Here is a 27,761-nt window from a genome sequence, read left to right as displayed (position 1 = left end):
TTATTCCCCGCTGCTGCCTGTAATGCTGCCTGTACTGCTGGGTGGGCGTGTGGCGAGTGGCAGCCGGGCAGCCAATAGGGAGCGGAGGGCTGAGCATGTGGGGAGCTTGTTTACAACTAAAGCCCAGAGAAGCAGCTCTAACCCGGCCGGCAGGAGCAGGAGGAGCCGGAGGAGGCGGGAGGGAGGGGAGCGATCCCGGCGCACTGACTTGTGAGGAGAAAAACCCGGCGCTCGGCACTCGTTATCCCTCCGCCAATCGCACTCATTGCGCCTCCGATCCAGCCCGGGTTTGCCCGGCAGCCCTGTGTGAGGCTTGCGGAGCTGCCATAGGGAGAGGGGAGGGAGAGAGAGAGGAGGAGGGAGATCGGCGGCGGCAAGAAGCAAAAGCAGGGGGAGAGAGGGCAGATTCATTCCCCACACCAGCCCGGAGCAGGGTCCCATCGAGCGCAGGGCAGGTAAGCGGCACCCTGAAGGGGCAACCGGGGGGGGGGGCTACTGGGGGGGCTGGCACATGTGCGCTGGATTTAGGGGGGCGGGGGGGCATGCATTTTGCAGGACGCTGTGTTTGGGGGGGGGGGTGTTGGTGGCAGGGTGTCATGCAACTCGTTGCAGGCTGCAGGGGGGCCGCAGGGAATAACAGCGAGTTGGACTCCGAATCCCTATATCATTGCAAGCCCCCTGTTAGAAAAGCTCTCCGTGCAGCCCCCCCCCCCGATACATTCTTCATACGCTTATATTTATGCGATTAAAGGGCAAGTAAACGTGCGGCAGTAATGGCTTTTTACGTTATTATCGTAAGTGGGCACGGAGTTTGTACCAGCGAGGAGCCAACAGGCACCGAGTACCGGGCTGCGGGCCCCCTGTGTGCGGAGGGGGGGAGTGTCCCCTTGTTTATCTGCTGCCTGGCCGCGGCTACTGCTGCCGAGGGGGGCGTGGGCGCTGTGGGGATGTGTGCACACACCGAACGCACTTTGTATTCCCTCTCCCCCGCTTTCCCTTATAGTGTAGCCATGGCTAATGCCACACATAGATAGATATTTATCGAGAGAGACTAGAGAAAGAAAGATATATATATAAATAAAATGCCCCAACCCCCCCCCCCTCCTCCCTCCGACTTGGCACACCCCCCTGCTAGTGCGTGAATGTCAGGCGGGCTCTGCCAGAACCGGCTGGGACACACCCACTGAGAGCCGGAGGGGAGGGGGAGTGGTACAGTGGGACGCACCCACTGTGAGCTGGAGGGGAGGGGCCGCCGGATCCTGTGCACTGTTATGTGAGGGGCTAGGGAGCTGCTGCTTCGCTTCCCAAATTGGAGAAAGAGGGTTTTTTTTTTCCTCACAGAGGACGTTGGTTTGCGGGGCCCTGGGGCCACCGCTTTGTCAGGGGGTGTTAGTGTCGCCCTTTGCGTGTGGTGTATCCCGAACACATTTACTCCCGTCACATGACTCCGAGCCAGCCCCCCCCCCCCCCCACCTGTGGTTCTGTCTGCTTAGTTCTGTTCAGCTGAGGCAGCAGTTGACCCCCGGACTGGTCCATTTTGCTGGATTCTAGGGCCCATCGGTTCACCGTCAAATTAACTATGTTAGTGGTTAGTTAATACAATTTGCAGTTGGTCTTCATTTTTTATTATTTGTAGGTTGAGAATAATTTAGTTTTAAATGTAACCGCTCTCCAGTTTGGAATTTCAGCAGCTATCTGGTTGCTAGGGTCCAGACTACCCCTAGCAACCAGTGATTTGAATGAGACGGGACCGTGAATAGAATAGGGCCTAAATACAAAGGTAAGTAATAAAAACTAACAGTAATAATAACATTAGTAGTGTTTATTTTTATCACTGGGGTCAGTGACCCCCCCATCTAAAGCTGAAGAAGGCAAATCAAAAACTATAAAAAAAAAAAATAAATGAAGACCAATTGAAAAGTTGCTGAGAATTAGCTGTTCTACAACATCTTTATTCTCTGAATGACTCTGGGAATAATCTTCTTATACAAAGTTTGAATGTTACAATGTAGCCTATATGTATCAGGGTGCTGTTCCGCCATCTGGCAAGTAATGGGAGCTATTGGGTGCCCATAATGGTGGCGCTGGAGCCGGCGGGGGTGCTGGCAGTGCAGAAATACCCCGGCGCTCGCTAGTGTTTGTGCCTGGGCAGCAGGGGCGATAGTTGGTGCCAATGTTAATTTGAGAGTTTGAGTGACACCGCCTCGCACCAATGGCTGCCTAGCACTGCTCTTTCCATCTGTTTGATTGGCAAAAGTAGAGTGTAAGCTTCCCTGGTTGTACCTTGTGCTGTATAGGGACAGTTCTCAGTGGCACGAGGGCCACACATGTGAGAGCTCTGTTTAAAGCACTTAAGCCGGCGAGTCCAATTAGTGGCGTTAGGGCTCACAGACATGATCCGATGGCTTTCCCTTAGGAAGTGTGTGTGTGTCCGAGAGATGGGGGGCAGTGCCATCGGGCAGCTCCGCCCCCTTCCCCCCCACCCCGTGTATAACAGAGTGCGAGCTCCACACTGCTACGTGTTTGTAAATAACCCGATTCTGTGCGGCTGATCCTGCTGCCCAGATGTGGTTTCTCTGCTTCCCAACCCTGTCATTGGCTCGCTGAGAGCGCTACGCTCTGGAAGGAAAATTCCTGGAAATCCCACTTTTAGACCCAATTTTCCGCCTGCAAAGTTTGACTTGGCTTCCCTCGCAGAGCCTCCTGTCGCCAGTGCGCTTTAACCTCGGGTATTCTAAATCCCCGACCCCACAATAGCTGGCCCTGGTCTTTATTTGCCCCCCTCATGGACTAGTCGCTATGTTACAGGCTCTGTTTTGGTTTATTTGGGACAGTGATCTTTAAATGGTGTTAGCCATTGTTCCCATAGCCAGTACTGTACCAGTGTATAGTGTTTTATGTGCCCAGAACATTCCTTCTCTGTATATTTGTATTTATACATATGGGTAGGGGGTGCCATAGTGTTTCCCTTAGACAGTACAGTATGGGGGTAGAGCTTATTGTGTGCCCAGAACATTCCCTCTCTGTATATTTGTATTTATACATATGGGTAGGAGGTGCCATAGTGTTTCCCTTAGACAGTACAGTATGGGGGTACAGCTTATTGTGTGCCCAGAACATTCCTTCTCTGTATATTTGTATTTATACATATGGGTAGGAGGTGCCATAGTGTTTCCCTTAGACAGTACAGTATGGGGGTACAGCTTATTGTGTGCCCAGAACTTTCCCTCTCTGTATATTTTGTATTTATACATATGGGTAGGAGGTGCCATAGTGTTTCCCTTAGACAGTACAGTATGGGGGGTACAGCTTATTGTGTGCCCAGAACTTTCCCTCTCTGTATATTTGTATTTATACATATGGGTAGGAGGTGCCATAGTGTTTCCCTTAGACAGTACAGTATGGGGGTACAGCTTATTGTGTGCCCAGAACATTCCTTCTCTGTATATTTGTATTTATACATATGGGTAGGGGGTGCCATAGTGTTTCCCTTAGACAGTACAGTATGGGGGTACAGCTTATTGTGTGCCCAGAACATTCCTTCTCTGTATATTTGTATTTATACATATGGGAAGGAGGTGCCATAGTGTTTCCCTTAGACAGTACAGTATGGGGGTACAGCTTATTGTGTGCCCAGAACATTCCTTCTCTGTATATTTGTATTTATACATATGGGTAGGGGGTGCCATAGTGTTTCCCTTAGACAGTACAGTATGGGGGTACAGCTTATTGTGTGCCCAGAACATTCCTTCTCTGTATATTTGTATTTATACATATGGGTAGGGGGTGCCATAGTGTTTCCCTTAGGCAGTACAGTATGGGGGTATAGCATACAAGCTATGGGAGAGGTGCAGGGGCAATATGGCTGTGTATAAGTTTCTCGCTCCGTTTCATGCTGAAGCGACACAGTAGAAAGATAAAAGCAATGTGTTACAGACCTTCAGCCTTATCTGCTCACTGGGACATGGACTCTGGCTCTTGCCACACCCACCTGCTCCCTCGCCAAACATACGGCTGTGTTTATTAAAGCAACACCGGGTCAATAACGGAGCAAAGCGATTGATTTATGATTCGCCTTCCTTTAATGATGATAAAATAATTTGACATCGGTTTTTAGAACCGCAACTCCCATAATCCTCTGTTGCCCCCCTTGGTTTAAAGAACAGAGCTACGTGCATTTGGTTAAATATAGCGCAACACTTAGCCCAGATGTCCCGTGTTGGCTGTAAGGTATATCGCTGTCTTGTTCTTAGTAAACGGTAAGTTTCCCAACAATTTCCCATAACGGTAGGTGGGTGTTACGCAGTCGGCTTTTTGGGAATGTCTGAGAGTTTTTTAAAAGCAGCACCTATAGGTACGTTTATATCCGTGCTGTAGATTCTATTTTGGTTGGTGGTTTAAGGGTTAAACAGCCTTAGGCATTGTTTAACGCTTTGTGCTACTGTATTGAGCGCTATATAAATGGGATATAATACAGGTATAGGATCCCTTATCCGGAAACCTGTTATCCAGAAAGCTCCGAATTACGGAAAGCCCGTCAATAGATTCCATTTTAATCAAATAATTCAGAATTTTAAAACTGATTTTCTTTTTCTCTGTAGTAATAATACAGTACCTTGTAATTGATCCCAACTAAGATATAATTACCCCTTATTGGGGTCAGAACTGTCCTATTGGGTTTATTTCATGGTTAAATGATTCCCCTTTCTCTGTAATAATAAAACAGTACCTGTACTTGATCCCAACTAAGATATAATTACCCCTTATTGGGGCAGAACAGCCCTATTGGGTTTATTTCATGGTTAAATGATTCCCTTTTCTCTGTAATAATAAAACAGTACCTGTACTTGATCCCAACTAAGATATAATTAATCCTTATTGGATGCAAAACAATCCTATTGGGTTTAATTAATGATTTATTGATTGTTTAGTAGACTTAAGGTATGGTGATCCAAATTACAGAAAGACCCCTTATCCGGAATACCCTTGGTCCCGAGCATTCTGGATAATGAGTCCTATAACTGTAATGCTGGAACAGACTTTAAAAAGTTTATACAAGCTGTATAGGTGTTACTTGCCCTTTAAACCTTATCCAGTGTGGCAGAAGGGCTTTTGGTTACTCCCTTTTTATTTAACCCATTGCGACTAGGGCGACTTAGGGCTCAGAAAAGCATGAACCATTCAGGCCCGGCGAGACCTCAGTGTTGGTGTGGAAGGGGTTAACGCACAGCTACAAAAGTAGTCTCTTCCCTTTCCTGTGATCTGAAAATATTTGTCAGCTGTCGCATGTCCTGCCCATTGCACTCTCTAACATATGTGGGGGGGGGGGGCGGGGGTGCGACCAATCCCCTGCCTAAACTGCGCTGTCAGTCGCATCTGATGTTCCTGACAGGCCCCATTTGTTCCCCCCCCCTACTAACCAGCGGTTATGTGCTAACTTGTCACTCTGGTAATAATAAACCGGGGCTTAACCCACGGTGTTGTAACAGGATCTGGGTTTCAACACAAACTTGCACTGGGAACAGTTTACTTAACCTCGTCGCTGCTCCGACTGTCTGCTTCCCATGGGGCCCGAGTCCCACCTATCCCCACCCCTCGGCATTCCGCTTACGTGTTTACTGTTTTGGTTTGTTTTGTTTTTTTACCGCTACGTGAACGCTCGAGTCCTCTTCGTGTTACACTGGGCCCCGTTCACATTAATCGATCTCTAGCTGCAAAGTAAGTGCAGTTTTTTGGTTAAAGTGCTAAATGTGCGGCTTTGTGTTACTCATGTATTATAAGGGATAATGTACCCCCTACTGTAAATGATAAGGATATTAGCAGTCACTGAGGGGTTCTGTGCCCATATAAAGGCACAAGGCTGCAGGCTGAGTTATACAGGGAACTCTGAGTATCACTCATGTATTATAAGGGATAATGTACCCCCTACTGTAAATGATAAGGATATTAGCAGTCACTGAGGGGTTCTGTGCCCCCCATATAAAGGCACAAGGCTGCAGGCTGAGTTATACAGGGAACTCTGAGTATCACTCATGTATTATAAGGGATAATGTACCCCCTACTGTAAATGATAAGGATATTAGCAGTCACTGAGGGGTTCTGTGCCCATATAAAGGCACAAGGCTGCAGGCTGAGTTATACAGGGAACTCTGAGTATCACTCATGTATTATAAGGGATAATGTACCCCCTACTGTAAATGATAAGGATATTAGCAGTCACTGAGGGGTTCTGTGCCCATATAAAGGCACAAGGCTGCAGGCTGAGTTATACAGGGAACTCTGAGTATCACTCATGTATTATAAGGGATAATATATATATATATAGTCCACCTTTAAATTAACTATTGGTTGGGCTGTTCTTGGCAACTCTTTAATGGGCCTAGGTACTAAATAATAATTTAATGTAATTATAGGATACTACGGCACATTTTTGGTGTTGCAATCACAGTACCTACCAACAGTACCCCAGTCTTATTTCAATTTAGACATATTTATGAGGGCCAATCCTGAATGTTATTCCGTAGCGTAGGTGAGGTTACAGCTGATCTTATTAACCGCAAACCCAAGAACCGGATCTGCGGCCCATGGGCAGCAACCCACGGCAACCAATCAAACTGTTGCATTCATTCTACCTGCAGCTGGCTGAATAAAAAGCCAGTTGCTGATTGGTTGCTAAGGGTTACTGCCCATGGGCTAATTTGCCCAGTGTTAATAGCATCATTGCTGATGGTTGGTTTGCTTCACCTATCGTTCAGGTGTATAAAGAATTCGGTGGTACAGCGTTTGCCTTGTAGGCCCATAATGCACTGGGCAGATATTGATAACTGTCATTTCTGGAAGCTCCGCCTCTGGCTGCCTGACCAAGCAGGAGACCCAAAACCCTAGATATATTTGGTGTTTATTTAATGCTTCGACATTGCTTTTGTATTTCCCAGCCTTAATACCCCCCTTCACCAAGTACCATAGAGACGCACTGGTTTTACCAGCAGCATAAATATCAGCGGCACTCATGAAGTCATAAGGGGAGGGGCTTATTACGGGGTTAATATTATGCATACAGGGTGCTTTCTTGCACATTAATGATATTGCTCGTATCTGTGCCTGGTTGGCATTTACACGCAGGCTGCCAGAAGGTAGAACGTTTTATTAGAACGACCTGTGTGCAAACTACATTACCCATCAGTCCCTGCAGAGCTGCAAGCTGAATACTGGCGGCTTGGGTAGAGAGAGACAGCCTGGTGTTTCCAAACATTCCAGGAGCATTTTGTTATGGAGTCACGGCGAGACAGTCGTTATCCAGGGCAGGAAGATAAATGGGAATGTGCGTTGGCATCTCCTCTCCGGCTGGGGGATTCTCTGGGGGAACTTTATATTAATAAACTGGATACTTTTGCTTTTTTTACGTCTGTGTTTCTTGTTTTGAAAATGGTTCTGTTCTTTGCCGCAGCCTTTGCCTCCATTCCTGCAAGTCCGTTCCGTTCGCTGTGGTACTTGTGTTTAAAGGGACGTCATCTGTTATTGTGCTGCCAGCTTAAAGGGGAACTGCGGCTTCTGAAACAAAATTTGTTAAAGAGCCCCACACAGCAGAGAAACCCCTATTATATCCCTGTAATCTGTTCCTTCAAACAGTATGAATAAATCCCATTTTTATATGCTGAAATCCAGCTGCAAAACAGTTCTTCTTTCTGCATCATTTGAAATCCTGGCAGGGGAGGAGGGACTAAAACACTGATGTTACAGATTGTAACAACTTCCCCACAGCTTACAGACAGCATGCAGGAACTACATAACCCACAATGCATTGCACTGGGATGTTGCTTTCCTTATTGACATCACGTGTGCAGCAGGGAATTGTGGGATTGGGAGGATGCAGGCTGAGGACAGGCGACTACTACTACATTTTATTGAAGTCACAAAGTAGTCAGCCAGATCAACAGGGGGCGGTGCTTAGGGAACTGTTCCAACCCATATTATTACATTAGCAGTATATAGCATGGAATCTCTCACCCTATGGACAGTGTTATACAAAGTAGATTTGCTTTGGGAAGAAAATAAACAGTCTCTGAATCAAAGTTTTAGGCTTATGGGAGGAGGTTTAAAGACTGGTTTAAATGCCCCTAGATACCCAATACCCCCAATGCTTTCTTTATCGATTGTTAACCAAGAAATTCTTGCCTGTGTCCTAAATCTCCTACTGAAAATGCAGCGATGATTGGACAGGAGCTCTGGGGATCTGATGAGGTTTAACATTCATTAATGTTTTACAAGTACTTTCAGGTTAAAAATACCCTGCCATTCATGTTGTCTATTTGTAGGTTTCCTTTTGTCAGTGTGGGAGTATAACTAACCCCCGTCTGCTCCTTATTCCCTGTAGCTGACATGGCCAGCATGCTGTCGAAACGTCTTGGCAAGAGGTCCCTCCTTGGGGCCAGGGTCTGCACCCCGACTCTGTCTGCTGATGGAATGCTGGTAGATGGGCAGATGTCCATACAAGCGGAGCTTTCTGCTGGACTGGGTGCTGGTGCGTTTGAAGGTGGATACTGCAAGGAATGCCCCGAGGATGGCAGCTGTGCTTCCGGAATCTCTCCTATCAGCCGCTTTAAGCTGTATCCTGGCCAAAAGGTACCCGTCTGCTCTTCTTCAGGATAATCCCCCAGAGTATTGCTGAATAATGCAGGTGGAACTACCTATCCGTTTGTTACTCCCCCAAGGGAAAGTGTGCAGGCATTAAATACTGAAAGGACCCATTATCCAGAATGCTCAGGACCTGGGGTTTTCAGGATAAAGGGTAATTTGAATCACAGCACCCTAAGAGTGGCCATACATGGGGCGATTGTAGCTGCCAATATTTGTCCCTTAGACCGATTCGGCAGCTTATCAGCCTGTGATGGGGCAGCAACGAGGGGCCTTCCCGACCGATATCTGGCCTGAAATCGGGGAGATATCAATCGGGCGGGTTAAAAAAAGTAGTCGGATCGGGGACCCCATCGGCTCGTTGATGTGGTCCCCAAACCAACTGCGGCCATTACTGTCGTTATCATTTGATAGTTTGGCTCCAGGGCCAAACAACCAAATTTGCCTAAATTCGCCCAATATCGCCCACCCGTAGGTGGGAATATCAGGAGAAGATCCACTCACTTGGCGACCTCGCTAAGCGAGCTGATTTTAACGTGTATGGCCACCTTAAGTCTACTAAAAACTCACTTAACCATTAATAGGATTGTTTTGCCTCCAATAAAGATTTATTATACCTAACGGCAGCCATAAATGGGCTGATTCTAGCTGTCGATATTGGTCCTTTAGACTGATTTGGCAGCTTATCTGCCTGTGTATGGGCACAAATGACGGGCCTGCCCGACCGACATCTGGCCTGAAATCAGCCAGACTTCGGTCAGGCAGGTTTGATTTTTCTGTCAGATCTGCATCGGCTCGTTGATGCAGCTTGTGCCTATACCCACTTCTAATTCAATCGTTTGCCCCCAGGGCCAAAGAACCAAATTAGTCCGATATGACCCACCCGTAGGTGGGGATATCGGGAGAAGATCAGGTCACCAAGCGAGCGGATCTTACTGTGTATGGCCAGCTTTACAAAAAAGATATAAAAATAAAGATATAACTCCTCATATCCACCCAGTAACTCCCCACTTGCCCGTTGTGTTTTACTACTGAGTAAAAATTTTCTAAGTTTTCTATAGCTAATGGTAACCAGTAACTACTGGGGATTGTTGGCATCTGTATAGAATTGTATAGGATTGCTGGGATAGCTTATTAAAGCCGGTATGTCTGTACCGGCGAATGGGTTTTATACAGCAGGTTCATTTTCCTCCAGAGCCTGTATTGCAGCTTCCAGCCGCCTAGGGGGCGCAATAAGAGACTGGAGCGCCCCAGGGAATATTTTTGGGCCCCTATGCAATAGAAATGTACTGAAGTTAATGTCGTATTTAGAACACTAAGCCCCACTACTGAAAATGCTTGTAATTCCAGCACCTCTGGCAGTATTACCATGAGTATGGGGTTTTTGTGCAGTCCGGGGTCCTGCCCTTTCGTACTATTTGTACTGAAGTTCCTGGCCCCAAGGTGTTTAGGTAAAGAATGAATGGCTGAGCGACTTGTGTGTCCCATTTTGCCCACTCCCATATATCTGTCAGACTAGAGGCAGGCTGAGTTTCTCTACCTGTCGAGACTAGAAAGTAGGCCAGAGTACACAGAATGTGTGTGGCGCCACGGGGCGTGCAAGCTTGTGTAGCGAGCAGCGTATATAATATAATATAATATAACAGCCCTTGGGATCTTGTTGGGGAAAGAAAATGTCTTGGAAAATCTTTTATTGGAAATTTCCATGATTTATGTGAAGCTGTCATTTCTACCATCTCATAGCTTTCTCAGCAAAATATGAAAAGTCCCCAACAGGTTTTCTTTTTAATTAGAACTGAAATCATTTATGTGGTGTTGACAAATTCTTAGCACAGGGATTGTCCCTGCCTCAGCGGAGCTTACAATCTAAAGTCCCTATCACATTCCCATCAGTCCCTGCCCCAGTGGAGCTTACAATCTAAGGTCCCTATCACATTCCCATCAGTCCCTGCCCCAGTGGAGCTTACAATCTAAGGTCCCTATCCCATTCCCATCAGCCCCTGCCCCAGTGAGCTTACAATCTAAGGTCCCTATCACATTCCCATCAGTCCCTGCCCCAGTGGAGCGTACAATCTAAGGTCCCTATCACATTCCCATCAGTCCCTGCCCCAGTGGAGCTTACAATCTAAGGTTCCCATCAGTCCCTGCCCCAGTGGAGCTTACAATCTAAGGTCCCTATCACATTCCCATCAGCCCCTTCCCCAGTGAGCTTACAATCTAAGGTCCCTATCACGTGCACCCAACACATTTACTCCTGCTAAAACTACCCTAATCTACTTACATGGTTTAAATATCTACTTGCCTGTCCAAAGTCTCCTTCCCAAACCAAGGATATTAACAAAGGTCCCCCCTTTGCAACCGTAAAAGCTTCTACTCTTCTGGGAAGGTTCCCACTAGGTGTTGGATCATTGTTGCTGGGAGTTGTTTCTATTCAGCCACAGAAGCATTAGTTGGGCACTAATGTTGGGGGTCAGGCTTGGCTCACACTCTGGGTTCCAGTTCATCCCACAGGGGACTTAGCTTTGTGCTTGGAGTCATTATTGTAGCAAAATAGAAAGCTGTTTCCCTAGACTGTTGCCATAAAGTAGGAAGCACAGCATGGTCACAGATATCTCCTTAGAATTAAGCTTTGCTTTTAATGAAACTAGTGGCCCAAACATGGAATACAAACATGGAAGACCATCATCCCTCCTTAATCAGAATAGTATTGTGCATTCAGGCAGGTGGTCTTCTCTCATCCCCATCATTCCAAAGAACATGCTTCCACTACTCCAGTGGCAACCTTAATACCCCTCCAACTGATTCCTGGCCTTGCCCTGACTCGAGCCTTCCAGCTGAGGCAATGCCATTTTAGATGAAGGATCCAGATGCTTTTGGCCAAGAATATACTGCCAAATGCATCCCATTGTATAACATGGAGCAGGGGGCCTATCCGCTATGGATTTAAAAATATGGCCGCTCTTTTTATTCTTCTTGTAGAAGACTAACCTATGGGGAAAAGTTGCTGTGATTAAAGTATAAGTTGCTGCGACTAATTGCCCTCGCAGGTTCACTGCAAGTCTCCTCAACTTTTTAAAAATTTGTGGCTACTAATCACTGCGCGTGTCTTCACCCTTAATATCTGCCACTCCGGTTGTTCAAAAGTTAATAGTAAGGCTGCAACATCCGCTTTATAACTTAGGATTCCTTCTCCTCCTGTAACCTACTTGGCCCCCTCCCTTAGGAATTTACTTTGGCTCTTGCGGAGCATGCTCCGTTCTTCTCAACCCAGGTTACCAAACCCTGTCTAGCAGCCAATGAAGAGACAGCAATATTGGTTTTCGTAGAAACTCTTCTCTAGCTGGGCACTCTGCAGGAAAAACTTTTCTTTTTTTTCCTCCTAACATCACCCTTTTTTTTTTTTTTTTCTTAAGCTCACTTTTACCCTTACAGGGCACAATCTGCCTGTGTAAGCCTGCCTGTGTAAGCCTGCATTCTTCATTACATGAACTTTAGAGGGCTGTTCACAGATGTAAATGTCACTGAAAGTGTGTAAAGGGGAAAATGGCCGCCGGGTGAACATCCCCCAAGTGTATGTAGTATTTATCCTTGGATCCCATTCCACAATCTTCTCGCTTTTCTCAAGGATCCCTTGCGATTGCCATTAAAGTTCGCAGGACAAAGAAAATGTGATTTTACTAAACATGCAAACAGTCCTACATTTTGTGCTGTATATTATTTTTCAGGTTTTTATAGAAATATACATTTAAAGATCCCAACTTTCCCTGATTCTTGGCAGGTTTATATCACGCACAATGGCAGGGAGTACGTTGGTGCGGTGGAGCAGCACAATCACGTGGATGACGAGGTGAAGCTGTTTGTGTTCGAGCTGGGGCTCCACCTCTGCAGGAAGATGGAGGACGTGCGCCTCGCTGAGACCCACAAACCAATGTCCTCCCCGACTGAGCAGACTCTTCCAACAAGCCCCGGGGCGACTTCCACCACTGCACAGAGATCTGTGTCTCGCAGCATCGACGTCCCCAAAAGGTGGGTGTGGGCTGCCCTGAGCAAAATGGGACACCAGTCAGAACATGTAGTTCTGGGATAGCCAGTTTTTTGTTTTAAGCACCCCCCCACGATTACTATGCATCTTGATTCAATGTTGCCCCAGGGGCTGAGGCTAATGCAAACACTTTTGGGCAAATTGCAGGAGGTCAGATGCGGTAGAGATGGATGAGATGATGGCAGCTATGGTACTGACCAGCTTATCCTGCAGCCCCATTGTACAGAGCCCACCGTGCACTGACACCATCCCAGGTAAGTAAGCGCTACATGCTTCTGACTGCAACTTACCTGCTAGTCAGAAAGCTGAATTAAAGCAGATGTCTGCCCAAAACCAGTTTTGTGCACAGAGTAGCAAGTTGTGGTTCTAGGTAACTTTTCCTTTTGTACCTGAGGCATTTTCAATGGATCAATATTTTTGTGGAGGTAATTGCAATTGATAGCAGTCTCTTTATGGCTGTTTATATTCTCTCCACTGCTGTTTCCGACTCTTGAAGCAAAGTAGCAGAAGCCAGGATAGGAAACAGAAAGGGATAAACAAATATTACTTGCAATTAACTTTACAAATGCTAACATTCTTAATTAACATACCTTGGAAAGCTATTGGGGAACCCATTTCCTTGAGTGGACATTCCTTGCCCTATACAGAGGCTTTGAGTGGATATAAGAGAATATAAGGACGGCTCAGCTGTCAAGCCAGAGAACAAAGCAGTTTTTGTCCAAGGCAGAGGCTGTAAGGTTTAAAGAGACAGTAACACCTTACCCTGCCCCCATTATTCACATTTAAGTAAGGTACATACAGCTGGTTTCTATAGATATGGGGGGGGGGGGGGGGCATTGGTGTCTGCTATATTTGTCTTCCCTGGATCAACTCCAAGCTAATGTGCATGATACTTGTAGAGGAAGGGATGTCTCTAAGCCCTGGAGCATAGTAACGGTAGCTTTTGAAGAAGGTCCTGTCTCCAGTCTTAGCAGTACAGAGCTGATTGGCCTATTTTGTTTTGCTCTGTACAACTATATAACACATATGGTAATGTGTCCAAAAACATAATATAAAAGAAAAGTAACAAAGACAAATTTAAAGTTATAAATAAAAAGAATTGACCTGTGTTTAATATACTGAAAGTTTTATTTCAAAGGGAACCTTCTCTTTAACAAGGTTACATACAGAAGGATGTGCTGGATTTAGATATGAGTTTACTAAAGAAGGTCCCTGTAGTTATATGGATTTTGGTAGCACTGAGCCTTGGTTTTATCCCCCCCCAGCTCCTCAAGTAACATGTGACTTGTGGAAAGAGAGTGGAGATGTGTCGGATAGTGGCAGCAGTACCACCAGTGGGCATTGGAGCGCCGGCAGTGGGGTCTCCACTCCTTCCCCACCCCACACCGAAGCTAGCCCAAAGTACACCGGCGAGGTCTTCAGCGCTTCCCACGTGGATGAGGGCTTTGAGACTGACCCTGATCCCTTCTTGTTGGATGAACCAGCACCACGGAAGAGAAAGGTATGGAGAGATGTGGCCTGAATATGTCATAAGCCTGAGAATAAATACCAGCACTTTCTGGCTCTTCTCACTCACTGCTGTCATTTGTCTGTTCTAGAACTCTGTTAAAGTCATGTACAAGTGCCTGTGGCCAAACTGCGGGAAACTCCTTCGTTCCATTGTCGGCATTAAGCGCCACGTGAAGACACAACATCTCGGGTGAGGATTTAAATGCTGCTATAAATTGCTTCTATTTACCAACAGTGTTAATTTCCATTTGTCTTTTAATTCAGGGGGGTTAATTCACCTTAAAAGTAATTTATCGCTGTATGATATAGAAACTATATGAACTACATGAAACTGGTCTTTATTTTTAATTTTGGAAATTGCGAAGTCAGAATGGAAGATGAATAGTAAGTAGAGGGTTTATAAAAAAAAAAAAAATATATATATAGGGACCATCTTTAACATACAAAGAAGCAAGGATTGCATCAATGAGCCAATGTGGTTCGATGTGAAAATCCAAACCTGCCCAACTGACAACTGGCCCATTTTCGGCCAAATATTGGTAGGGCAGGCCCATTTAAGGGTCACATACACAGGCAGATAAGCTGCCAAATTGGTCTGAAGGCCACGAATTGCCCATTTAAATCTTCCTGCGTTTGTAACATAGTAACAGAGTAACATAGTAAGTTGGGTTGAAAAAAGACATTCGTCCATCAAGTTCAACCATAATGCCTATATATAACCTGCCTAACTACTAGTTGATCCAGAGGAAGGCAAAAAACCCCATCTGAAGCCTCTCTAATTTGCCACAGAGGGGAAAAAATTCCTTCCTGACTCCAAGATGGCAATCGGACCAGTCCCTGGATCAACTAGTACTAAGAGCTATCTCCCATAACCCTGTATTCCCTCACTTGTACTAAGAGCTATCTCCCATACCCCTGTATTCCCTCACTTGTACTGAGAGCTATCTCCCCTACCCCTGTATTCCCTCACTTGCTAAGAATCCATCCAGCCCCTTCTTAAAGTTATATAATGTATCAGCCAGCACGACTGATTCGGGGAGGGAATTCCAGAACCTCACAGCTCTCACTGTAAAAAATCCTTTCCGGATGTTTAAATGGAACCTCCCTTCTTCTAAACGGAGTGGGTGCCCTCGTGTCCGTTGGAAGGACCTACTGGTAAATAAAACATTAGAAAGGTTATTATATGATCCCTTTATATATTTATACATAGTTATCATGTCACCTCTTAAGCGCCTCTTCTCCAGTGTAAACAGACCCAACTTGGCCAGTCTTTCTTCATAACTGAAACTTTCCATACCCTTTACCAGCTTAGTTGCCCTTCTCTGGACCCTCTCTAACTCAGTAATGTCCCGTTTGAGCACTGGAGACCAAAACTGAACAGCATATTCTAGATGGGGCCTTACCAGCGCTCTGTAAAGGGGAAGAATAACCCCCTCCTCCCGTGAATCTATACCCCTTTTAATACAGCTCAAAACCTTGTTTGCCCTTGCAGCTGCTGCCTGGCATTGCTTGCTACAGCCAAGTTTATTATCTACAAGGACTCCAAGGTCCTTCTCCATTATGGATTTGCCTAGTGCAGTCCCATTAAGGGTATACGGGGCTTGCATGTTTTTACATCCCAGGTGCATGACCTTACATTTATCCACATTAAATCTCATCTGCCACTTAGCTGCCCAGATTGCCAGTTGGTCAAGATCCTGCTGCAGGGATGTCACATCCTGGATAGAATTGACTGGTCTGCAGAGTTTTGTGTCATCTGCAAACACTGATACATTACTCATAATACCCTCCCCTAAGTCATTTATGAACAAATTAAACAAAAGTGGACCCAGTACAGAACCCTGAGGGACCCCACTGAGGACCTTATTCCAAGTAGAGAATGTACCATTAACAACCACCCTCTGTACCCGATCCTGTAGCCAGTTTTCTATCCATGTGCAAATGGCTTCACTAAGACCAATAGACCTTAGCTTAGAAAGCAGTCGTTTGTGGGGAACGGTATCAAATGCTTTCGCAAAATCCAAATAGATGATATCTACTGCATCCCCACTGTCCAGCTTCTTACTTACCTCATCATAAAAAGCAATTAAATTGGTCTGACATGACCTGTCCTTCATAAAGCCATGCTGATTACTGCTCATAATGCCATTCTCCACTACATAATTTTGAATGTGATCCCTTAACAAGCCTTCAAATAACTTGCCCACCACGGATGTCAAACTTACAGGCCTATAATTGCCAGGCTGAGATCTTACAGCTTTACTTCCAGAGACCACCCAGTGGTAGTCGAAACATCTGTATAACTGGATTAAATTCCAATAAACATTAATAATGTTCATTTTTTTTATAGCTATTTGTAGTTGCTGCTGAAAGCAGAATTTGTCCCTTCTGCTTCTGACATTGTAACAAGGATGCAATACGTTGTGGGAACTGGAATCTGCTGGCTTCTGCTAATCTCTTTCAGTCGGAACCAGCAGTGCAGAAAATGACACAGATCCTGCAGTAACTTACAAGCCACTGTACATTATCTAGCAATTGGATTTAATTGGATACAAAAAGAATTGCTGTGCACTTCTGAGCAACATCACCAGCCTTTGGCAAATACATACGCTGCGGCACATAGAAGTTGCCTGAGTTTAGGCTTCTGTTGCTTGTATAGGGCTGCTATTCATGTTGCCATACAGCAGCTCTAATTCTGGATTACTAAGTATGTGCTGCTAACCAGAAACCCTGTAGTTCATCCCTTGTGCTACTAGTTAGGGTTGTAATGGTCGTAAGGCTGCGCTTTTATATCTAATGCTCTCTGGTTTTCCCAACAGTGATGGCTTGGATTCTGACCAGCGCAAGAGAGAGGAGGATTTCTACTACACCGAGGTCCAAATGAAGGAGGATTCTGAAGCTGAGCCCACACCAAAAAGTCCAAGCACTGCCACTGCTCCCCTTCTCATTCAGCCGGTGCCAGCCAAACCCGAGACCCATGCTTTGGAGGTGCCATCAGTAGAATCTCCATTGTCCAGTGCCCTCAGCCAATCTGCTCCAGGCTCCTTTTGGCACATTCAGGCTGATCATGCTTACCAGGTAGTGTTTCCAGTTGATTTTCAATGTTGGGTGTTAGAATCATGGCAAAAAGTGTGGCACAGCAGCTTGCCGTATTGGAGCTTGTTAGGCCAATTATTGTGTGTCAGTGGCACTGGACATGCTCGGTGGGCTCTGGGCTGCTGTTGGAAAAGCTAAGCTTTAGGGGGCTTACACATGCTCTGTTACTACTTCCACTTTAGGAGTAGAGGTAGATAAGGCAGACAAGGTAAAGGTCTCCAAAATGCCTAAAACATTTCATAAAGTTTCAGTTAATTGAATGTTTTTTTTCCCTTTTAGGCGCTGCCTTCCATCCAGATTCCAGTTTCCCCTCATATCTTCACCAGTATAAGTTGGGCAGCTGCTCCTTCCACAATCCCGACTCTTTCTCCGGTGAGTCCCATTTACTAAATACGGGTATGGGACCTGTTATCCAGAATGCTCAGGACCTGGGGTTTTCTCGACAAGGGATCTTTCTGTAATTTTAAATCTCTCTACTTTTTAACAAGCATTAAATAAACCCAATAGGACTGTTCTGCCCCCAATAATGGGTAATTATATCTTAGTTGGGATCAAGTACAGGTACTGTTTTATTATTACAGAGAAAAGGGAATCATTTAACCATGAAATAAACCCAATAGGGCTGTTCTGCCCCCAATAATGGGTAATTATATCTTAGTTGGGATCAAGTACAGGTACTGTTTTATTATTACAGAGAAAAGGGAATCATTTAACCATGAAATAAACCCAATAGGGCTGTTCTGCCCCAATAAGGGGTAATTATATCTTAGTTGGGATCAAGTACAGGTACTGTTTTATTATTACAGAGAAAAGGGAATCATTTAACCATGAAATAAACCCAATAGGGCTGTTCTGCCCCAATAAGGGGTAATTATATCTTAGTTGGGATCAAGTACAGGTACTGTTTTATTATTACAGAGAAAAGGGAAAAAAAATAGAATTATTTGATGGGAAATGGCCTTACTCTAATTCAGAGCTTTCTGGATAACTGGTTGATTATTGGTGATTATTTATTCATGTGATGCTGTTTGGATGATTTTGTTTTCTTATCCACTAAATAACAAAGATCTTATTTATTGTACACACAACTTTTCAATGAAGTAATTCTACTGTAAACTGTATTTCTTTTGAAACTAAGCCAATTGCAGAGTATTGGAGCCCAGACTCAACAATAGTTTAATTTTCTGGGGAACTTCCTTCAGAACTTGTAGCTACATCTTTAAATTACTTTTTATACGTGATAATTTACCTTTCCTGATAATTATTATATCATTCTTATATATTAGAAGTCACTGAGGGGTTCTGTGCCCATATAAAGGCACAAGGCTGCAGGCTGAGTTATACAGGGAACTCTGAGTATCACTCATGTATTATAAGGGATAATGTACCCCCTACTGTAAATGATAAGGATATTAGCAGTCACTGAGGGGTTCTGTGCCCATATAAAGGCACAAGGCTGCAGGCTGAGTTATACAGGGAACCCTGAGTATCACTCATGTATTATAAGGGATAATGTACCCCCTACTGTAAATGATAAGGATATTAGCAGTCACTGAGGGGTTCTGTGCCCATATAAAGGCACAAGGCTGCAGGCTGAGTTATACAGGGAACCCTGAGTATCACTCATGTATTATCAGGGATAATGTACCCCCTACTGTAAATGATAAGGATATATATATTATCATTTAAAGCTTGTTTCCTTCAGTCTAGAAATTCACAATTCCAGCCAGCAGGCAGGCTTCATTTTGGGAACACTTTTTATGGCATTATCCCAAAACCTTGTTTATGCACCAAAAAAGGAAGGAAGGAAAGAAATTCATTATATTGGAAGGGGCAACTACCATGTTGAGCTTTGTGCTCCATTCATAAACCAGTCCAATAGTACATTTTTCATATGGCATTTACCATATGTAACTGCCTGCACTCTAAACCAGTTCTCTTCAGACTTTCAGAAGTTACTTTTCCAGTCTGTCTGGGTTCCAGCAGCAACAGAATAAACCCACACCCATAAGCAGATAGATTATTAAAGCAATGAAGTTTTCATTTCCTATAATCGGGGTCAGGAGTGGGGAGTAGGGTTATGTAGTTCCTGCTGTCTGTAAGCTGGGGAGGATTTGTTACAATTTGTAACATCAGTGTTTTAGTCCCTCCTCCCCTGCCAGGATTTCAAATGATGCAGAAAGAGAAGAACTGTTTTGCAGCTGGATTTCAGCATATAAACATGGGATTTATTTAACAGTGATAGGTATATTAGGGGTTTCTGGGTTATGTGGGGCTTTTTAAACATTTTTAGAAATTGTAATTGTTTGATTAAAATAGTCTGTAGGAGACGGCCTTCCTGTAATTTGGAACATTCTGCATACCTGGCTTCCGGATAACCAATCCCATACCTGTACTCTATTAGAATATTATTAGCTTGGCCAGTACAGCTTTTTTGATATTTCCCTTTAATAAGGTTAGAAACCCACAGCGATGTATCATTTACCCTTAATAATTCCAGATTTGTTTCACTTTCCTTCCATCTCAGATACGAAGTCGGTCACTCAGCTTCGGTGAACAGCAACAGCAGACGCCGTCGATAAAGTCCCACTTAATTGTGGCGTCTCCCCCGCGGGCCAGCAATGGCAACCGGTAAGGATCTCTTGCATTCTTTAATGCTTCTTTTCAGATAGAACAAAGTTAGTATTCTCTATTTGTGGGTTAGGTTAATTGCACCACTGAAGTGGTGCAATTTCATCTTGCCTACACACAGGGTGGGACAGATCAGTGCTTCGACGCATAAAGGGTTAACAAGGTAGCAGTCATGCACTTGCTCTTATTTTACACTATAGTGCCCGCGTGACTTTAGTTAAGTCGGACTTTAGCAAACTATTTGGAGTTTGTTTAAATGCCCCGGGCAAGCAACAAGAATGTCAGGCTTAAAGGAACAGTAACACCAAAAAATGAAAGTCTTTTAAAGTAATTAAAATATAATGTACAGTTGCCCTGTGCTGGCTGCAACAGAAACGCTACTATAGTTTATATAAATGAGCTGCTATGTCAACACGAGGGCAGCCATTGAAGCTGGGAAAAAGGAGAAAAGGCACAGGTTACATAGCAGATAACAGATAAGCTTTGTAGAATATAAGGTGGTTTTACCTGTGAATGGCTGCCCTCGTGGCTACACAGAAGCTTTATTTATATAAACTATAGTAGTCTTTCTAAGGAAAACACACCAGCTGTACCGGTACAGGACAGTATTACATTATATAGTAATTTACTTTTATACATTTTCATTTTTTGGTGTTACTGTCCCTTTAATGCAGTAATAAATCCCATAGAGATACAGGTATGGGATCTGTTATTCAGAAAGTTCCGAATTACGGGAAGGCCATCTCCTTTAAACTCCATTATAATCAAATCATTCTATTTTTTTAAAAAAAGCTTCCCTTTTCTCTGTAATAATAAAACAGTACCTGTACTTGATCCCAACTAAGATATAATTACCCCTTATTGGGGCAGAACAGCCCTAATTGGTTTATTTCATGGTTAAATGATTCCCTTTTCTCTGTAATAATAAAACAGTACCTGTACTTGATCCCAACTAAGATATAATTACCCCTTATTGGGGGCAGAACAGCCCTAATGGGTTTATTTCATGGTTAAATGATTCCCTTTTCTCTGTAATAATAAAACAGTACCTGTACTTGATCCCAACTAAGATATAATTACCCCTTATTGGGGGCAGAACAGCCCTAATGGGTTTATTTCATGGTTAAATGATTCCCTTTTCTCTGTAATAATAAAACAGTACCTGTACTTGATCCCAACTAAGATATAATTACCCCTTATTGGGGCAGAACAGCCCTATTGGGTTTATTTAATGGTTAAATGATTCCCTTTTCTCTGTAATAATAAAACAGTACCTGTACTTGATCCCAACTAAGATATAATTACCCCTTATTGGGGGCAGAACAGTCCTATCTGGTTTATTTTATGTTATGGAGATCCAAATTACAGAAAGACTTCTTATACAGTCTTATACAGTCTAGGCTGGTAAAATACCCTATAGGGGAAACCTCCCCTGTTTTTTCTTGCAAGAGAATCAATATTCTAATTCTAATTGATCTTGACTTCCTCCCTACAGGAAAATCCGAGGTGAAGCCAAGAAGTGCCGTAAGGTTTATGGCATTGAACATCGTGACCAGTGGTGCACGGCTTGTCGGTGGAAAAAGGCCTGCCAGCGCTTCCTGGACTGAGCGTCTCGGCGAGACGGCGGCGCTCTACTGAAAGGTGGAAAACTTCGGCTTCAATTCCTGAAGCGTCACGGAGTTGTCATTGAGACATCTCTTAGAAAGGGGTGGTGACAAAAGACTTTGTAAATTCCAGAACCTGTAAAGATGTAAATTCCTATACGACGTGTATGTTAGCCAGATTACTTTTTAAAGATCTTTTTATTTTTTATTTTATCTTTTTTTGGTCTTTAGACTGTAGCGTTTTATTTTGTTTGTTTGTTTTTAATCTTTGCTACATGGAAGTGCAGGGACCAAAGTGTTTTAACCCTTTTTATTTCCCCCCAAACCCGCCTTGCTATAGTTTGATAAGATTTTACTAGTTACCCGTCCTGTAATATAGCGTCTTGTCCTGCTCTCTCCTCTCGATGCACCTGTGAAAAAGTTCTATGATATATATTTTTTTTTCTTTTGTATACATAGATTTTAAAAGTCCTCCAAAGTGTAAATACAGTAAAGATACATTTTCTAGCCCCTTGGTCGTGGAGGGCGTTCGTCAGCTTTTTTTGTTTTGGTCGTTGGGAACTTGTAAGAGATAATAGATGATGATATTATTTTCCAGCAGGGGGCAGCCTCGGGGTGAGCGCTGGGAGACAGTGGGGCTTGTTTATGGAAAGGGGAAACGATGCCTCTTTCTCTATTCACTTGTATGGAATGTTTAGGGGCTTGTGAGAAGAAATGTACCAACTCCGACATTAAGGCACTCATCATCATTATAGAAAACTCACCAAAGTGAAGGGGGCCCAGCCACCCCAGCCCCTCGGCTCAGGGGAGCGGATAAACCTTGTGCAAATTAACCAAAAAATGACTTGTAGGGCAGGGTTAAATGTCGCAGCACGCTGAAAAATTTTCAACTTCCATGATTACGTGACAAAGTCATGTGTTTTTACAGATTCAGTTCGGCCAGGAGCGTGGATTTAGCCAAATCCGAATCCTGGATTCGGTGCTTCCCTAGAGGGCTTTCTGGGAACCCGCAAACAGGCCAACAAAAATGTTATTAAAAGTTGAAAAAAATCTTTATTGAACAAATCATCTCACAAAAGCCTGACGCGTTTCGTGTCTGACACTGAGGGGCCCATTTATCAATGTACAATTGGTTACGAGTAGAAAAAATTCATATTTTTTTTCTAACTTTTAGAACTGTGCGTATTTTCTGTGACTTTTTCGTACTTAGTGACAATTTGTGCGACAAAATCGTATTTGTCGCAACGAGTACGAAAGTCAGAAAGGTTTTTGCGATCGTTGGGACATGAAAATTTTATGCCTATCGGATCGCCATATGTAAACTATCCTTTCAAAACGAAAATTTTGGAACTTTCGGATCGTAAATATGAAATTTTCGTATTCAAATGAAAATAATTTTCGTGACATTTTCGATCATCAGAAATGATCGGATTTCATGATTCGTATTCGGACATTAGTGAATCGGCCCCTTAATCATAGGCTTCTATGATTGTGTCGGACACGAAACGCGTAAGGCTTTTGTGAGATGATTTTTCACTAAAGATTCTTTTAATAACATTTTGTTTGAGGGTTCCCCGAGTTCCCTGTACCTCATTTTTTTGGGTTACTTTGCACGTGAGGGGGTTCACCCTTTGGGAAATATACCCCTAAACATCCCATACAAGTGGACAGAGTGGTGAAATGTCCCTCTGGGGGGACGTGTGTTGGGCTCGACTTAACCTTTAGATAAATGTGCCCCATTATGTGTAACATGGTGGCAAATGTTATTCTGATACTGCATAAAGCCGACAGTTAGCTTTTACTGATAATGTGATGAGAATGATAAAGCAAATGTATTATTGGTTGTTATAACCAGTTATATAATTACCCATAAGGCAACTGACTGCAACAAAAGGATAGTTTCCCATCATTCCTGTACCTCTCTGCATGTAGATAGGTCAGATTAATGGCACTTTGTTGCAGGCGTTGCCTTAGTCCATTTGGTCACATAGCCCCATTTTGCAGGTTGTATTACTGCGTATATGATATATGGCTCATACATAGGCTCGCAATCTGATTGGCTGGTCTGTGCCCCTTCTAATCCCTAGTCTAGTTTGGGCTCCCAACTGTAGGATTCACTTTTATGGATGCTAAATGCCTTTATTTGTATATGTCCGTAGCACTTAGAAATCCTTCGTTTTAACGCGGGAGTCCAGAAGGCAGAAAATAAACCCTGCATTCAAAACAGATTCTATGTTCCCTTTACAGCAATATATTATTATTATTAAAATATATATATATTATTATGTACATGGAACGTCCCCTTGTGCATATTCACATATTAATGGTGCTTCCTCGGCTAAGGAATCCCACGGCGTATGAACATTTGTAGCCACTGGCAGTGATAATGTGCTTCACTGAATACCCGTTAAAGCAACATGGCAGCTTCCACTTAACATGAGGGATGTTCCGTGTACATAATACGCTGTGCCCACTTGCTTTTAGTTTATGTGCCGTGAATAAAAACGACTTATACTATTGAGAATAGTTGAAAATCATAACAATTGGGCAATAATTGGTTTAAAAAATGTTGAGATGCTGTGTGGCTGCTACATTGTTGGACTGCGGCCGGCTCTTCATAAGACAATTTTATATATATCTGTATATTATAGATATGATATAGATATGCCTTGTCATTCTGAGGGTGCTTTCCTACTTTATAGCCAGAAACAATTTTATTCCGCCCCCTTTATTAGGAACCTCTATAGCACTTATCTGTCTGTAAAATGAAGGCAGTTCCTCGTTTTAAAGTATCTTTATTGTTAAATTTTCTGATTTTTTGATTGAGATTGGTAATTATAACCATTCTAGCTCTGTGAGATTTTACATTTGCGCGCTAGAATTCAATTGGAAATGTGCTTGCGGAATGGATACTTCCCTTAGATGGTGTTCTACCAGGCAGGATTGCACCTTACAAAGAAATGGCAGTGGGTTTTTATTTTTTTTAGAAAAAAAGAAAACCGCAGCCTCCCATTTTTTAGGGGGTCAGTGGCACTGCACATGCTCAGTAGGCTCTCTAGTGAGTGGGTCCCTAAGCACAGAGTACGTGCTGGGAATCAGCAGAAAGGAAGATGGGGGGGGCTACTGGGGCATCTTTGGGGGCACAGATCTTCCCTGCTAAAGGGCTGTAGGGGCCTTGGGTTGGTACTGAAACCCAAAACACGAGTGTAGCATTTATAACCTAATTTTTGCCTGTGTGTGCCCAAGAAATTCTATGGGAGGGGCCTTATCCCGAGGGAAATAACCTACAAACTGGCAGATAGCGTTAGCGAACCCCCATTATGTCTATGAACCACAACAGAACCCCTAATGTTTTGCCTGTTGCACTTTGGCTTTGCTTCTGGTCTGTACTGGAAAGTCGCGTGTGTGTGTGTGTATATATAGATTTTATTTTCCTTGTACGTTGGATGGGCGCCTCATTTATGCTGCTGAATTAGACATAAGATTAAGCTGTCGTTTTTCCTTCTTCCATCGAGTTATTTTTCTCTCTCTTTCATTGTTGTGGAAACCACTTAGGATATTATTGCAGTTCTACTACTACTTTCCATAGAAACGCTAAATGTTGCACTTTTTTTCTTTTTGTTTTCAAAACAGTTGCACAATTTGTAGACTTTATTTCTGGTAGACTTGTAAATACAAGTGAAAAAACGAAATCTCTAACCGGATTATCGGAACATTTTGACAGCCCCAAAGCCTGTGCCGACTGTAAGCATCTCAACTAAATTGCTACCAATTCAAAATGGCAGCCAATCAATCAATGGGACCACACTGTATTTATTTATGTTTTTACAAAAGAAAAATTCTGGACTTGCTGATTGTTTCCTAGAAATACCATATTGGCAGCTCTGTGTCCCCCCAATGGGTCAAACACCCAACATTTTGATTCTGGTTACATATTTAATATTTACATTTATCAACCGCAAGACTTATAAAACTGGATTTTTCATAAGCTCAAAAGTGCAAAATCCCAATAAAATCAAATCCGAGTGTTTAATTGTGCAACTGTCCATAGAGGTTTTCCTTATTATAATGTACAGTAACCATTTTGCATGCATTCTGTGCGGACGTTTCTGAAGGAAATATGTTGCTACCCCAGTAAAGCAGATTTTTATATGGGGAAATAATGGCTGTTGTGCCATCTGCATTGTTTCCCTTCTGCTTCAGTGTAGTGGTAACAATATGGATACGTGACAGAAGCTAATTGGGTATTTTTATGGTTTAGCCATAAAAAGGATGTGCAGCCCTTGTAACTTCTTGTTTGGAAAATTTCTCTCACTATCTTTTATCAAACTAACGAAGCTCCCTGGCAATGGAACCAAAGGCTGTTCCGGCTCAGGCCTAATGACCATATGTCTTTGTTAGCTTCAGTTCCCCATGATATATCAAGCAGAACAGGAAGGGAGGAGTTTATTACATAGGACTAAATTACATCAGACTACTTTCTCCACGTCCCAAACACGGTGAGATCTGCTCATTTGGTGAGGTTGTGAGACAAGCAGGCCTTCTCCCAATATGCCGGCATAGGTGCCGTCGGACTGAATCAAAGATCTAAGCGGTCCCTGATTTGACGGATAAACGAAAACCTGCCTGATCAAGATCTGGGCAATTTTGAGATACAACATACACAGGCAGATAAGCTCTGAAGGACCCGAGTAGGCAGCTGAAATCTGTCGTGTAAGGCCAACTTTAGAATAATAGGCAGAACTCAATAAGCTAAGCTCATTACTTGGCTCACATTAAACACAATTGTATGTTGCCCTCCTTGGGCACGTATTAGCCAAGTATTGTGCAAAGATGAATGTAACAGAAATGATCTTCCTTCTGCTGCTAAAATAAAGCTACAGTTTACATATAGTACATTAGGCCCTGTTGCAGCATATTCCTCCTATAGGGGGAACTTTCCGTTTCCAACAATAGGGGACCAATGGCAAATCCAAAAACATTCTGTAACTCTCTAGCACTGTGGTTCTCAGCCTTCCTATTGCCGCGACCCTTTAATACAGTTCCTCATGTTGTGGTGACCCCCCCCAACTATAAAATTATTCCTAAGACCATCGGAAATATGTGTTTTCCAATGGTCTTTGGTGACCCCCAAAGGGGTCCTGACCCACAGGTTGAGAACCGCTGCTCTAGCATCTACAGGTGTTGATCCACGGTCCCCCCATGCTACCTCCTTTCTTCCAACGATCCCTTAAGAGCTGCTGAAGTTGTAATTCCGAGATAACTTCATCCTCTTCAACTACAAATTGTAGGAAACAACACAATAAGTGCAAAGATTGAACCAAGAGAACTTGCGAGCTGCACATCCCAGAAACAGCGCTCAACCGGCCATAGACATCTTGTGTTGTAGAATGTCTTTCTATGGACCAGAAAGAGACAGTGGCAGCTAAAATATACACAATACCTGTACTTCATTGTTATTGTTTTATGATTTTACGTGTATGTGCCCACCGTGCTGCTCCTCATTTGTATAAAACCAGACTCTCCGAAGTCTACTAAGATGCCGGTGTAAAGTTGCACGGGAGTCTATAATAAGGGTAGGCTGCGGAACACTAGTTGTTTCTTTTCCTCTAGCTCCGTTGGGCCTTTATGTCGCTTAGAACAGGCAGGGGTGGGATTTGCCAGAAGGAGAATGTAACCAGGATATGACTATGAAGATTTTCATTCATCCAGGTCATGGTATATCTATTATAAATACATCTAAAGCAACTGGACTTGCTAAGTAATCATTGAAGGCGTTTCACTACTCATCTGAGCAGCTTCTTCAGTTCAACTGACTGGTAGTGCTCGGATGAGTAGTGAAACGTCTTCAATGATTACTTAACAAGTCCACTTGCTTTAGATTTATTTATACTTGATATAACCAGGATAAGAGACAGACATAGCAAAGCATTCTTATGGAGCTTTCTCCATTGACTGCAGCTGAACGGCAACACAATAGGGGGCCTACTGGGCAAAGTCAGCTTCCGCTTGTGTATAAAAACACAAAAAAAGGGATTTTCTGTGCTGTCCATGTGTTGTAAGCACTTGTGTCTATTTAGAAGATATACTATTAAACAATACATATTTGACATTTTTAGAGTTTAGTGTGGCTCTTTGGTAAGACTGCTTAGAGTGTGGCTACTCAATTCTTTGGCTACAGATTAATCCCCAGACTCAATACAGAATAAAGCGTTAATGCGATTTCACATTGGCGTCGCTATTAA

At 43.6% G+C, this 27,761-nt stretch overlaps 1 protein-coding gene across 2 annotated transcripts; it reads left to right on the top strand.

Moving 5' to 3' along the window:
* The first annotated feature begins 447 nt into the window (after positions 1–447).
* znf395 (zinc finger protein 395) lies at positions 448–23,412 on the top strand. 2 transcript variants are annotated; one of them, NM_001016571.2, is given in 10 exon segments: positions 448–455; positions 8,375–8,622; positions 12,413–12,660; positions 12,824–12,930; positions 13,942–14,177; positions 14,275–14,375; positions 17,005–17,263; positions 17,561–17,653; positions 19,809–19,912; positions 21,408–22,031. In NM_001016571.2, coding segments are annotated over 9 exon segments (1,503 nt in total). In that variant the 5' UTR covers positions 448–455; positions 8,375–8,379; the 3' UTR covers positions 21,520–22,031.
* The last annotated feature ends 4,349 nt before the right edge of the window (positions 23,413–27,761 follow it).

Source organism: Xenopus tropicalis, chromosome 5 (genome assembly GCF_000004195.4).
Source record: "Xenopus tropicalis strain Nigerian chromosome 5, UCB_Xtro_10.0, whole genome shotgun sequence".
NCBI lineage: Eukaryota > Metazoa > Chordata > Amphibia > Anura > Pipidae > Xenopus > Xenopus tropicalis.
Note: the sequence above shows the minus strand (reverse complement) of the source record. Positions and strands in the feature narration are given on the sequence as shown.

What these genes read in the sequence shown, in the direction of transcription:
- znf395 (XM_012964040.3), top strand. Translation starts at nt 8,380, where the DNA reads ATGGCCAGCATGCTGTCGAAACGTCTTGGCAAGAGGTCCCTCCTTGGG. An exon ending in AGCATCGACGTCCCCAAAAG is followed by an intron (nt 12,661 to 12,823) that starts GTGGGTGTGGGC and finishes GGCAAATTGCAG; the next exon opens with GAGGTCAGATGCGGTAGAGA. An exon ending in GTGAAGACACAACATCTCGG is followed by an intron (nt 14,376 to 17,004) that starts GTGAGGATTTAA and finishes TTTTCCCAACAG; the next exon opens with TGATGGCTTGGATTCTGACC.